The following is a 14,112-nucleotide window of genomic DNA, read 5'->3' on the forward strand; positions in this document are numbered from 1 at the left end:
GATACCTTTCTTTCTTTGTTTTGTTGTTGTAAGTATGATTAGGGCACTCTCTATCAGCTCCCCCTCTCAATCGAGTTTTAAATAAATTATTCACAGTCGGATTGAAGTATTCATTTAAAATAATAATCCTGAAAGCAAAAATATTTATCATTTAAGCAAACACTTCAAAAAGTCTAACAAGTATGAAGCAACCATACGTCCATTGATTTAATTAGTCAAGGTAACCGATAGTGAAATCAGAGACGAGGAAGATATTTGATCAGTAGCAGCAGACAAGCCAGGGGGAAAAGTCATACAAATACTTGTCATCTTGACATGTATAGCAAGAACGATAAGCAAAGGGAAATGACCTTTTGTTCCTCCTGTCCTCTCAATCTCTTTTCCTATGAAGTGTGATTTGCTTCCAATGTTTTAGGAGCTATATATGTTAAGCAATTATTTGATATTTTTCTAAATCTAATTTACTTAACCATATCCCAACATCCTTCCATGTTTTGGACTTCTTTTACATCATAATTCATGAGGGGAGGGATAGTTTTCAAGGAAATTTCAAAGCATGAAATTTCCTTGCAACAAAACTCAGTAAACCTCTCCTGTTTTTCAAAGCATAAATTAATGGTTGGGCCCTCTCCAACCCCTATTCTGAGATCTTCTTCCAGGCTTTAAGGATCCACATGTTTGAAGTACCCTACAGGCCACAGCCTTATATAAATAAGAGAGAGTTCTTTCAAGCTTAAACCAACAAATTAACTGGAATCACCTGAACCACAAGTAGACAACAATATGATCACGAAAAAGCACCCTTCAAAGACTGCTCTCTCTTTCTTTTCCCTTCTTTATTTGAAGATTTTCTTCTTTGAAATGGGAATGGCCAAGAACTCAACATCTATAATCCCAGTGAATGTAGGTGTGGTTCTTGACTTGGACAATGACTTGGATGGCAAGATTGGGTTGAGTTGCATCAATATGTCCCTCTCAGACTTCTATGATACTCATGGTGATTACAAAACCAGGCTGGTCCTCATCACCAGGGACTCCAAGCACGATGTTGCTGGTGCAGCTGCTGCAGGTTCCCTCTCTCTCCCTCCTCTTTCTTGATTCTTTAGTCAGCTTGCTTCAGTTATAAATCATTGCTCAAACTATGTTTTATGTATGCACTAAGGTTAAAACCCTCCTCCCGTTAAATTTTATACCAATGATTCATAAAAAACTTCTATATCACAATCTCTCATTAAATCTAAAATGATATCGTGAACCTGAATGGTGCTGTTTTAATAGTACATCTAGATTATTATATAAAAAATAAAAATGATATCGAGGAGAGCAAATTCATCACCTCCTCAATCAACACATAAAGATTTAATGCTTGTTATCTAATTAAGCCTTATTTCACTATATATGATTATGGACCAAGCTAATAAAATTATTATATATCATTATATTTTTCCACATAATTTTATTAATTGATGTTTTGTTAATTATGTCATCTCATAATTATTATTATATTATTAAACGTGAAAAACATTAAAAAAACTAAAAGAGAAAGAAATTTTACTATACTCTTTCTCATAAAATATTATTTATTATAATAGTGTTTTTTTAATCTAATCTATTTTAATTTTTTAATTTTAATTTTACTTTTCAATAATAGGTTTATTAAAAATTATACTTTATAATTTGTTTTAATTTATTTTTTTATGAAGTTATACAAATCTCATAATCTGGACTACGAGTTTGACAAGTAACTCGGTTGACTTGATTTTTTTTTCTTTTTCTAATTGACTCTTTTCTTTTTAAATTTTATCCTTTAATATTAGATTAATTGAAAATTAAATTTTATAGTTTATTTTGGTTTACTTTTTATGAGGTTATTCCTGTTTTCTAAATCGTGTTATGAATTAGATGGGTTAATCCAATTTGATTTGTGTCATTCTTTGTGTTTTTCTTTAATCAACTTTTTAATTTTAATTTCATCTTTAGTTTTACTAGATATTAAACTTCATAATTTTTTTCAATTTAGTTTTTATAATGCTATTCTAATCTGATGATTCGCGTCATGAGTTTAACAAGTTAACTCGATTGACTTGAGTTTTTTTTTAATTAATTTTTTTAATTTTATTTTTTATATTAAATTAATTAAAAATTAAATTTAATAATTTATTTTAGTTTATTTTTTATAAAATTATTAATATGTTATGACTTCTAAAAGCTACCGAGCTATTGTACACTCCGTGCCATAGAAGCCACTTGTTTAGCTTTTGCTCGGATAATAATTTAGGATTTACTAACTCATTTAATAAATTATTTTGCTAATTGTTGTCGGCAGCAACGCTGACCTACTAGAGGTTGTGCGCTGTTTTGGAGTGCTGTACCCATCAATAACTACATACTCAAATGCTACGCCAAATCTTAATTATTTGAGCAAAATTATTAGTGAGTGAAAGGGAGAAAAACTTAGATTCATATTATTCTAGAATTTATTATTCTAGAATTTGAAGTGATAGTACGAGAAGGGAAATCAGTAAGAACTAGTGCAGCTGGGATTGAGATCAGTGGACATGATACAGTAATGGATTAGCGATGCTGGATACAGCAAGAAACAAGGTTTATTATTTCTTAAAATCCTTAAAATAACACACAACAAAACTGTAAGGAATAAACTCTTAAATTTTTAATTTTTATCTCAAATATATTGATGCAGGTGGAAGGTAATAAGGCAAAAATAGCACCAAAAACATAAAAGTTCTAATGAGTATAAAGGGTTGAAAATATAAACCTTTAATTCACAATTTTATTCCCTGAAAAATAAATATATGGTGACCCTCCTTTTAAATGGATCAGAAAACTTATCTCTATTCGAAAGGTATAAAAAATGAAAATAAATAAATAATAAATCCACAAAATCATGGGGAAATAACAATATTAGTCCAGGAAACAACTTCAAGTTTAAAGGTATCAAAAATTAAAACAAAATAAATAAATAAATAAATCCAAAAAATCATAGGAAAAATAACAAAATTAGTTTAAATAGCAATTTCCAAGCCTAATTTTGGAAGATCAAATGGTTTGATAAAAAACAAAATAATTTCATGTAGAAAAAATGCTTGTAGGATCACCTAAAAAAAATTCAAGTTTGATATAACTGTTAAATCTCTCATTATCATACTTTTAAGCTACTAACTTGATTTAATATGACTAAATCTTTTTTTAAATCTATACGAGTAATTGTTTTCTTAATCCTTTTACAAGTACAGCCCTGGACCTGATAAAAAATGTTGAAGTGCAAGCAATCATAGGCCCCACAACGTCAAAGCAAGCCAATTTTGTTATTGAACTCGGAGAAAAAGCTCAGGTGGCCGTTATATCATTTTCTGCATCAAGTCCTTCGCTCACTTCCGTCAGGAGTCCCTTCTTCTTCCGAGCTACCCAAAATGACTCAACTCAGGTGAAAGCCATAAGTGCATTAGTTCAAGCCTTTGGATGGAGAGAAGCAGTACCCATCTACATTGACAATGAATATGGAGAGGGAGTGATACCTTATTTAACTGATGCTCTGCAAGCAGTTGATGCTCGTGTACCGTACCGGAGTGTCATTTCTCCATCAGCCACTGATGATCAAATTGTTTCAGAGCTTTACAAGTTGATGACAATGCAAACTAGAGTTTTCATTGTGCACATGTTTCCATCTCTTGGCTCTCGGGTTTTTGCCAAAGCAAAAGAGATTGGCATGGTGAGTGAAGGCTATGTTTGGATCATGACTGATGGTCTAACAGCTGCATTTTCGAGTTCACCAAATGCTTCTGTCACTAGTACAATGCAAGGTACATTGGGTGTGAAACCTTATGTGCCAAGAACAAAAGATCTCGAAACTTTTCGAATTCTGTGGAAAAGAAAATTCCAACAAGATAATCCAGATATTGTTGATGCTGAATTGAATATTTTTGGCTTATGGGCATATGATGCAGCAACAGCTTTGGCCTTGGCAGTTGAGAAAGCTGGAACTGCAAATTTAGGCTTCCAAAAGGCAAACGATTCTAGCAATTCATCCACAGATCTTGCAACTCTTGGGGTGTCTTTAAACGGTCCAAACCTCGTTCAAGCTTTATCAAACATTACTTTCAAAGGTCTTACAGGAGATTACCTTTTCGATAATGGACAGTTACAGTCATCAGCTTTCCAGATAATAAATGTGAATGGCAATGGGGGAAGAGAGATAGGATTCTGGACATCAACCAAAGGGATTGTCAAAACATTGAACTCAGCAAATAATATGACTGCGTCCTCAGGTTCTAACTCCGATCTTTCAACTATCATTTGGCCGGGTGATACAACTTCTGTTCCCAAGGGTTGGGAGATCCCAACGAATGGGAAGAAGTTGAGAATAGGAGTGCCTGTGAAGAATGGTTTCAGTGAGTTTGTGAAAGTAACAAGAGATCCTAGTTCTAACACCAAAACCGTCACTGGCTACAGCATAGATGTTTTTGATTCTGTTGTCAAAGCATTGCCTTATGCTTTGCCTTACGAGTACATCCCCTTTGCCAAGCCTGACGGCGAGACAGCTGGAACTTACAATGATCTGATATATCAAGTGTACTTGAAGGTAAAACTTTCACCAACCTTTTCCTATACTTGATCACATTCAGTTTTATATCTGAAACAAGATTTGAGACACATTCATGCATGCAAATCTAATTTTTATTGATATGTTGTTTCTTTTGCTTGCTATCAACAGAATTTTGATGCTGTAGTTGGAGATACAACTATTGTTTTCAACAGATCCCAGTATGTTGATTTTACTTTGCCTTACACTGAAAGTGGTGTCTCCATGATCGTCCCTATTGTGGACAGCAACAGCAAAAATGCATGGGTTTTCTTGAGGCCTCTGACATGGGATCTCTGGGTGACAAGTTTTTGTTTTTTTATTTTCATTGGATTTGTGATCTGGGTTCTTGAACACAGAATCAATGAAGATTTTAGAGGGCCTGCTTTACATCAAGCCGGCACTAGCTTCTGGTTTTCTTTCTCAACCATGGTTTTTGCACAAAGTAATTTTCTTTTCCCTTTCACTTTTGAAATTTTTCTTCTTTTGTTTACCATATTTGTTTTAGTGTCTCAAACACCAAATTGACTTCATCTGTATTTTTTTCAACTATGATTGCAGGGGAGATAGTTGTTAGCAACTTGTCTAGAGCAGTGGTAATCATATGGTGTTTTGTTGTGCTGATTCTCACACAAAGCTACACCGCCAGTCTAACAAGTTTACTCACAGTCCAGCAGCTGCGGCCTACAGTTACTGATGTACATGAGCTCATTAAGAAGGGGGCGTATGTAGGCTACCAGGAGGGTTCTTTTGTTCTGGGAATCCTATTAGACTTGGGTTTCGACGAGTCCAAGCTCATTGTGTATAATTCCACAGAACAATGTGATGACTTTTTATCAAAAGGAAGTGGAAATGGTGGTATTGCTGCTGCTTTTGATGAAGTACCATATATGAGGCTCTTTCTGTCAAACTATTGCTCTAAATATGCCATGATTGATCCTACATTTAAAACAGACGGTTTCGGATTTGTAAGTTCATTCACCCCTCTCCATTTCTCTTTATGTATTGTAAGTGCAAAGCTTGTCAACCCTGATAAAGACTGGCTTGCTGCTTTGTATTGTGATTTTCAGGCTTTCCCTAAAGGTTCTCCTCTGGTCCCAGATGTATCAAGGGCAGTTCTAAACATGACAGAGGGAGATAAAATGAAGGAAATTGAGAATGCTTGGTTTGGAAACCAAAGCAATTGTCCAGATTCCAGCACCTCGGTTACATCTAACAGCCTTAGTCTCAAGAGTTTCTGGGGCTTATTTTTAATTGCTGGAGTAGCATCCCTCTTAGCTCTCATCATATTCGTGTTCATGTTTGTCTACAAAGAACGGAAAATGTCGAGGCTTTTAAATTCCAGAATTTCCATAAGGAATAAAGTCGGCAATTTCTTCAGGATTTTCATTCAGAGGGACTTAAAATCCCATACTTTCAGAAAATGTGGGCTGAATGACAGCAAAGGCACTAGTCTGCCTAGTATGGGCCCATCGGCCTCTTCAGTTCAAACTACTTATTTCCCTGGAGATGGAGATCAGTCTTCTACAGAGCTTGTTGATTACCGTCCAGATAGGCAAACATCTCAAGAGGTAGTAATAAATATTGATCAACTTACAAACCCATATCAAGAAAGACTAGCAGCTTTTGAAGTAGAACATGATCACAATTGACTTTCAGATGATAACATTGACAGTTTGACTCTGGGAAACTTATAAACCTGTAGATGTAGTTGTAGCATTGTAATATAATTGGAGGCCATCAGAGGCCTGGCAATTCATGGGAAAGTCCAAAGGAACATGCAGGAGGCAATACTATAGAATATATATTGCTCTGTTTGATTTCCTCGTTTGTGACGCTCGAACTTCAAATTATAAATATTGAATTACTATATATAACATATTTATAGCTAGGTAGGATTAAACTGAGCTTCAGAATTAGTAAATTATTATCACAAATTATAGATTTTCTTCAGCAATTTCCCAAGATATTGTCGGAATGCAAGCAGTTGCATACCTTGTTTGCGGCAACATAAATTCCAGAGAATTTCCAGAGAAATTATGTTATGAAAACGAAAACAAAAGCATTATCCAAAATTAAGTTACCGTGTTTTAAAGAAACCCCCCTCATATTTCCAACCATCTTCAAGTTTTTGTCAGGATTTTTATCAAATTGTTTGGAAACAAGTTAAAGGATGAAGAAAAGGTACCCTTCAAAGCATGCTCTGATCTTCTTGTTCCTTTCTTTAAAGATATTGTTCATGGAAATGGGGTTGGCCCAAAACTCAACAGCATATGTTGGAGTGAACGTTGGTGTGGTTCTAGACTTGGAATGTTTTGATGTCACTATTGCTTTGAGTTGCATTAATATGACCCTCTCAGACTTCTAAATGCCACTCACGGTGACTAAAAAACCAGGATGATCCTCACCACTAGGGACTCCAAGAGAGATGTTGTCAGAGCAGCTGCCGCATGTTCTTGTCTTAGCAACCTAATCTTTTTTTACTGACTCCCAAATCAAGAATTGAAGGCTTGTATCAACTGAAGTGCCACAACAGATCGGCCTAGGAATTTCCAGCGGAGACCATGAGAGAGAAGGGGGAGACATCAGTTTTTGGGGGTTGTCAGAGGGATGGTCTGAGGTAACCGTTAGTATGCCACTGGGGTTTCGATGATGGGTCTGTGGGTAAGTAAAAAAGAGATGCATAACAGTGGTCATATATTCGGAGGCGACTTTCCTCCACTCAGCTGCCAGCGGTTCTTCTTTTTTGGGTGAGAATGGGGTTGCAATTTCTGTTTTTTGTTGCTTGTGATGAGAGGGAAGTTTGGATCTGTTGCGGGTTTCCTATAATCTGTTAGTGAGGGACAAAAGAGAGGCAATACAGGGTTATTTCACAGCGTCAAGGAAAGTGGCACGACCGGGTTTTCACGGTTCTGCTGCTAGTACCGGTGAGGGGATCTGGTGTTTGAATTTGGGAAGTGATCGGATAGTTTGTGGGCTGTCTGTCGGTTTGAAAGGAGGAAGAAGGGGACAGAGCATCTATGGGTTATCAGCTGGGGTTTGGCGTTGGCTTTATGGTGCGGAGGAAGAGTGTGGCATGGCTGGAGGATCTGGCGCTACTGGTTCTCCTCTGGGGGAGGGTGGAGTGGGAAAGGGTATATATGTAATTTAATTTTTAAGGTTGTCTTACTGGTTAGGTGAAGAGTCAAGGAATTTTTTGTTTTCATTTTTTTTTATGGGACTGTGGTTGATAGCTATTTTTTATTAAAACATTTTGTAATTCTTGGAATTACATTAACTATTTTTTATTTAAGGATATATTAAATAATATTTTTTTTATTTTTTAAAATTTATTTTTTATATTAATACATTAAAATAATTTAAAAATAAAGTTTTAAAAATAAGGTGTAGTGTGAAAACAAACATTGACTTGGTCTAGGAATGGTCCTTCGTCGCTGTTCCATGTGCTTTTAGTAAGTCTTAATTCTTAGCTGGCTCTAGTTTGGGGGTGCCGAAATGACAGATTTGTTAAAATTTATTTTTTAAAATTATCGTTTTAATATTAAAAGTTAATTTTAAAAAATAAAAAATATGTTATTTTAATATATTTCTATAAAAAAATAAAATTAACTTAATACTTTTTTAATCATAAATAAATAACACAAATTCAATTATTATTCTAAAAAAAAAACAAGTCTGCTAAACTCTGGAAGATTCCTTTTTATCAATGTACAATATTGTCTGGCCTCAGGTCCACGTCTTGTAGTGAACAATTTATTAAAATGGTTTGCTTCGACTCTTCCAAATCATGAATATCCTAGCAGTGAGGAAACTACACTTTTTAAGGTCCACAGCTTTATAAATAAGGGATCTTTCCTTCAAAGCTTAAATAAAAAATATTAGCTAAGCCAGAGTCAGCACGACCATAGGTGGAAAATAAGATGAAGAAAAACCATTCAAAGGCTGTTCTCTCCTTTTTTTGTGTAACGATTTTGTTCACAGCAATGGGAATGGCTGAAAACAAATTTATCCCAGTGAATGTTGGTGTGGTTCTTGATCTGGACAGTGATTTAGATGGCAGAATTGCGTTGAGCTGCATCGAAATGGCCCTCTCAGACTTTTATGCCACTCATGGTGACTACAAAACCAGACTAGTCCTCAACACCAGGGACTCCATGAAAGCTGTTGTTGGAGCAGCTGCAGCAGGTTCCCTCTCTCACTCTTACCCTTTAAAACTTGATGTTATCATCAGTATGCTCCAATCATGAATTACCATACTTCTTATTACGTAGCAAATAATCAAGATCTTTTCAGCAAATTGCATGGAGTGCTATTGTAAGCAAACTACAAGTAAGTGCAAAGCTAAGTTAGGATAATTCTAGGAAAGTCAGAGAAAGACTTCTAGTCCACAATTCAAAGTACTCTAGAATTGTTATAGGAAAGGCAAAATTTTCAGCAAATTGTATGGTGTGCTATAGTAAACTTTGTCTAGATTGTTACATTTAGGTCGGTTAAGAAGGCTATAAATAGCCACGCAACCATCATTTATAAACCAAGCCAAAATAACTATGGTAATCTTAAAATCCAAGTCTTAAAACTCTCCTCTGCTGCCTAGTATGTTGTAATTTCTATTGACGAAGTTTTGCTTTGGTTGTCCCACATTCTTCAAGCATTTCCAAATAATCCAAACTATAAACTAAGTACTTTGACCAAACCACAACAACTAAACATCTTAACTATCAAACTATTTTCATTTCAATCCTTAATCATTAACGCCTTTAAACTACCTCCTAAACTACCATATCATCTTCTAACAATTTTCGGTTTTCATGTGTTTTCTTGATTTGTGGTGAGGGGGGCAGAGGAAAAGATAATAGCTTACAGATCCAAAGACATAACTGTAAATCGACTAGACTCAAACCACCATTTTTTATAATTGAAACTGAGTTCTTAAGAAAGTTTGATAATTGCACGGTCTTTCTCTGCTGCAAAACTGCCATTTTGTCATTGGTTTTCCCCATTGATCTCCATTGATTGTGAAAGTTTATTGCATGTTCTTAATTTTTCTTATGCTCTATCAAAACACAGGCCTGGACTTGATAAGAAATGTGGAAGTCCAAGCAATCTTAGGGCCAACAAAATCAATGCAAGCCAACTTTGTTATTGACCTTGGAGAAAAAGCTCGGGTGCCCATAATGTCGTTTTCGGCAACAAGTCCTTCTCTTGCTTCCATTAGGAGCACCTATTTTTTTCAAGCTACACTTAATGACTCAACTCAAGTGAATGCCATAAGTGCATTGGTTCAAGCCTTCAAATGGAGAGAAGCAGTACCCATCTACGTGGACAACGTATATGGAGAGGGAATCATACCTTATTTAATTGACGCTTGGCGAGCAGTGGATGCTCGTGTCCCCTCCGGGAGTGCAATTCCCCCACCAGCCACTGACGAAGAAATTGTTGAGGAGCTTTATAAGCTGATGGGAATGCAAACTAGAGATTTCATTGTGCACATGTATGGCTCTCTTGGCACTAGGCTTTTCGCCAAGGCAAAAGAGATTGGTATGATGAGTGAAGGTTGTTTTTGGATCATGACTGATGGTCTGACAGCTGATTTGTTGAGTTCACAAAATCCTTCTGTTACTGGGACAATGCAAGGGGTACTGGGTGCTAAACCTTATGTTCCAAGTACAAAAGAGTTCCAAGATTTTCGAGATCGGTGGAAAAGGAAATTCCAACAAGATAATCCATATATTATTGATGCTGAGTTGAACATTTACGGACTTCGGGGCTATGATGCTGCGACAGCTTTGGCCTTGGCAGTTGAGAAAGCTGGAACTACAAATTTTGGCTTCCGAAAGGCAAATGTTTCTAGCAGTTCATCAACGGACCTTGCAACTCTTGGCGTCTCTTTCAATGGTCCAAGCTTTCTTCAAGCTTTATCAAACACTAGTTTCAAAGGTCTAACAGGAGATTACCATTTCGTTGATGGGCGGTTGCCATCTCCAGCTTTCCGTATAGTTAATGTGAATGGAATTGGAGGGAGAGAGATTGGATTCTGGACACCAAAAGAAGGACTTGTGAAACAATTCGTTCCTAGTAATGGTACGAAGTCGAATTCTGTGTTCGGTATTTCTACTGTAATTTTCCCAGGGGACACAACTGCTGTTCCCAAGGGATGGGGGATTCCCACAAAAGAAAAGAAGTTGAGAATAGGAGTACCGGTGAAGTCTAGCTTAAGACAGTTTGTGGACGTCATAAGATATCCTAGTTCTAACACCACCATAGTCACTGGATTCTGCATAGATATTTTTGATACCGTCGTCAAAAAATTGCCCTATGATTTGCCTTATGAGTATGTCCCCTTTGCCAAGCTTGACGGCCAGTCTGCTGGAACTTACGATGATCTGGTCTATCAAGTGTACTTAAGGGTAGAACTTAATTTTTATCTTCTTCTGTACTTATTCCATGTTTTTGATATTGGAATATTATCATACACATTGATGCCAGTCTTTTTTTTTTTGAGATATTCTTTCTTATGTATTTTATTTTACAACCAACAGAAATTTGATGCTGTGGTTGGAGACATTACCATTCTCTACAGCAGATCCTTGATCATCGACTATACCTTGCCTTTCATGGAAAGCGGTGTCTCCGTTATTGTTCCTATAGAAGGCCACAATATCGAAAATGCTTGGTTCTTCTTGAAACCCTTGACATGGGACCTTTGGGTGAGCAGTCTTTTATTCTTTGTTTTCATTGGATTTGTTGTCTGGGTTCTTGAGCACAGAATAAATGGAGATTTTCGAGGACCTGCTTCACATCAAACTGGCACTATCTTCTGGTTTTCCTTCTCAACGATGGTGTTCGCACAACGTAATTTCTCTTCTCCTGTTAAAACAATTGTGTGTGTGTGTGTGTGTGTGTATATATATATATATATATATATAAACACCTAATTGACTTTAATTTTATCAATTTACAGGGGAGAGAGTGGTTAGCAACTTGTCTAGAGTAGTGGTAATCATATGGTGTTTTGTTGTGCTGATCCTCACACAGAGTTATACCGCCAGTTTATCTAGCCTACTTACAGTCCAGCAGCTAAAAGTTACTGATGTAAATGAGCTCATTAAGAAGGGGGAGTATGTGGGCTACCACAAGGATTCTTTTATTCTACGAATCTTGTTAGGGTTGGGGTTCGACAAGTCCAAGCTCATTGCGTATAGTTCTCCGGAAGAATGCCTCGAACTCTTCTCCAAAGGGAGTGGAAATGGTGGTATTGCTGCTGCTTTTAATGAAGTGCCATATATAAAAGCATTTCTGTCAAAATATTGCTCCAAATATACCATGATTGATGCTACTTTCAAAACCGGCGGTTTTGGCTTTGTAAGCTCACTTTCCCATCTTTCTATTTCCATATCCCTCTATCACTTATTAGTCTATAATTTAATACAACCATTTTTGTTGTGAATTTCAGGTCTTCCCTAAAGGTTCTCCTCTAGTACCTGACATATCAAGGGAAATTTTGAATATGATTGAGGGAGATAAGATGAAGGAAATCCAGGATAAATGGTTTGCCAATCAAACTAGTTGTCCAGATTCTGGCACTTCCGTTTCATCTAATAGCCTTAGTATCAAGAGTTTCTGGGGATTATTTTTAATTGCTAGAGTAGGTGCACTTTTAGCTCTCATTATCTTCATAGCGATGTTTGTTCATCAGGAGGGGAGAGTAGCCTTGAGACCCTCTGATTCCACAACTTCAATATGGAGTAAAATTCGACATTTGTTTAGCATTTTCAATCAAAGGGACTTCACATCTCATATCGAAGTGAATGGGGTTCACCTTCCTAGTATGGGCACGGCAAGTCAATCGGGCAATTCAGCTCACACTGAAATTCATGGATATCCGTCCTCTGCAGGGTATGATACCAGTCGAAATAGCCAAGCACATCAAGTAACAAGTGCTGATCAGCTCACCAACCCAAATAAAGAGAGGCCTGTTAAGGAAAATCAGAAGTCTAAGGTTAATCATGAGGCCCCTCCGCGTACTGATCAAAGGTCCAATTCTATTCTTCATCAGAGGACTAATTCCTACTAGTACTCCTACTCCTTGAGATAACAACGGTCCGGCACAGCTACATTCTCGGTTTTTCTCGTTCTTATATGACTTGCTGTCCCATATAACTTAAAATCCAATGAACAAGCCTACAAGAGACCAGAAGGGGCTGCTCACTTGTACGAATTTGGAGAATTCCTTCTGTATATATATATATATATTGTTTCCTCCTCCAAGATCTTGATGAATTCCAATGTAAATGTGTTATGGTGGCGGCTAGCATGAATAATTGACATTTGTGATGCATCTTCAAGAAAATAAAATATTTATAACGAAAATTTGCCTGGTGATCAAATCACTTAAATGCTGTTTGATTATTAGGAATATTGAAAAGTAGGAATTCAAATAGATATGAAAAAATTAATTAGGATAACATTTTAATTCCAATACCTTGTTTGAAAGATTAATAAGAAATCAAAATAAAATTTAAAATTTTTAATATCTCATTTTTCAAATAAAAATGAATAGTGATTAAAAACATAATTTCCATAAATTAGGAGGGTACAAAAAAAAAGTATTGGTAAATTTTGGGTAACTTGCTCTCGAATATCATCTCTGTGTGCTGTACTCTTTGGTTTGTGTTTCCGATTGTAGATAGTGGGCTGTAGAATTGCCCCCTTTGTCACGATCCGAATCCTGGATCCATTATAGGCACATAGATAAGGTTCCCCTCCAAGGTTTTCATACCTATGCGAACCTAAATTTACACACAAACTTATCCTTCAAAACTCAATCAAAGTTCAACGCAACATTAATAATAAAATCAACTTCATAATATAATTGAATTGTCTTAATACAAGAGTTAATATAATTTCATAGTTTTGGAGCACTAACTAGACATAAAGAAAAATATACAAATTACAATCAAAAGAGCAGGTTCTGAAGGTTTAACAAAAGTGACCCGCTATCAAGTTATAAGTCTGGAAAGGATAAATAATGAGAGGGTGAGTTCAACAACTCAATGAGTAGATAACGTTCAATATACACACACGGGATAATACAGCAATGAGATATATATATACAAGTATGGCTTTAGGTTCTTATGAAAATGTTTCTCAAATTGGCCATAACAAGAAGATCATAAGGTAAAACTCGTCAGTAAATCAAAATGCAATGAGCATGAGGCTCCGTACTGTGGGATGATCAGTCCACACAGGTTGGTGACTCCCCCGACCAACTAGGGTTCAGATACGATGTGCACAAAGACTAACACTACCCTGTTAGCATGAGTATTCTGACTGACATACCATAAGTTCACAATCATAATCAAACAGACATATTCATATCTCAAGGCTCAACTCATGACATCAATCAAATGAGGAGCTATCAATTCATAAGTCAATCCAAAATACATACTGGTTCATATCAAGAATTCGGATTCAACGAATGATCATGCTTATCATAACAAGGATAATAGTCA

The 14,112-nt window shown here is 36.1% G+C and overlaps 2 protein-coding genes across 3 annotated transcripts; both read left to right on the forward strand.

The window, feature by feature from the left end:
* Nucleotides 1–375: 375 nt before the first annotated feature.
* LOC105140008 (glutamate receptor 2.8-like) lies at nt 376–6,452 on the forward strand. Its single transcript, XM_011046664.1, has 5 exons — nt 376–1,069; nt 3,255–4,600; nt 4,733–5,045; nt 5,162–5,568; nt 5,671–6,452. The coding sequence occupies exons 1-5, from the start codon at nt 784–786 to the stop codon at nt 6,250–6,252; spliced, it is 2,934 nt and encodes a 977-aa protein (XP_011044966.1). The 5' UTR covers nt 376–783; the 3' UTR covers nt 6,253–6,452.
* A 1,948-nt stretch (nt 6,453–8,400) lies between these two features.
* LOC105140007 (glutamate receptor 2.8-like) lies at nt 8,401–12,868 on the forward strand. 2 transcript variants are annotated; one of them, XM_011046663.1, is made up of 6 exons: nt 8,401–8,437; nt 8,469–8,785; nt 9,668–11,007; nt 11,140–11,452; nt 11,562–11,962; nt 12,054–12,868. In XM_011046663.1, exons 2-6 carry the CDS (start codon nt 8,521–8,523, stop codon nt 12,672–12,674), a joined length of 2,940 nt encoding a protein of 979 aa, XP_011044965.1. In that variant the 5' UTR covers nt 8,401–8,437; nt 8,469–8,520; the 3' UTR covers nt 12,675–12,868. The 2 variants fall into 2 exon arrangements, with proteins under 2 accessions (XP_011044965.1, XP_011044964.1); XM_011046662.1 differs by having other exon boundaries at nt 8,402–8,785.
* Nucleotides 12,869–14,112: the final 1,244 nt, after the last annotated feature.

This window comes from Populus euphratica, unplaced genomic scaffold, assembly GCF_000495115.2.
Source record: "Populus euphratica unplaced genomic scaffold, PopEup_1.0 scaffold100.1, whole genome shotgun sequence".
Classification (NCBI taxonomy): domain Eukaryota; kingdom Viridiplantae; phylum Streptophyta; class Magnoliopsida; order Malpighiales; family Salicaceae; genus Populus; species Populus euphratica.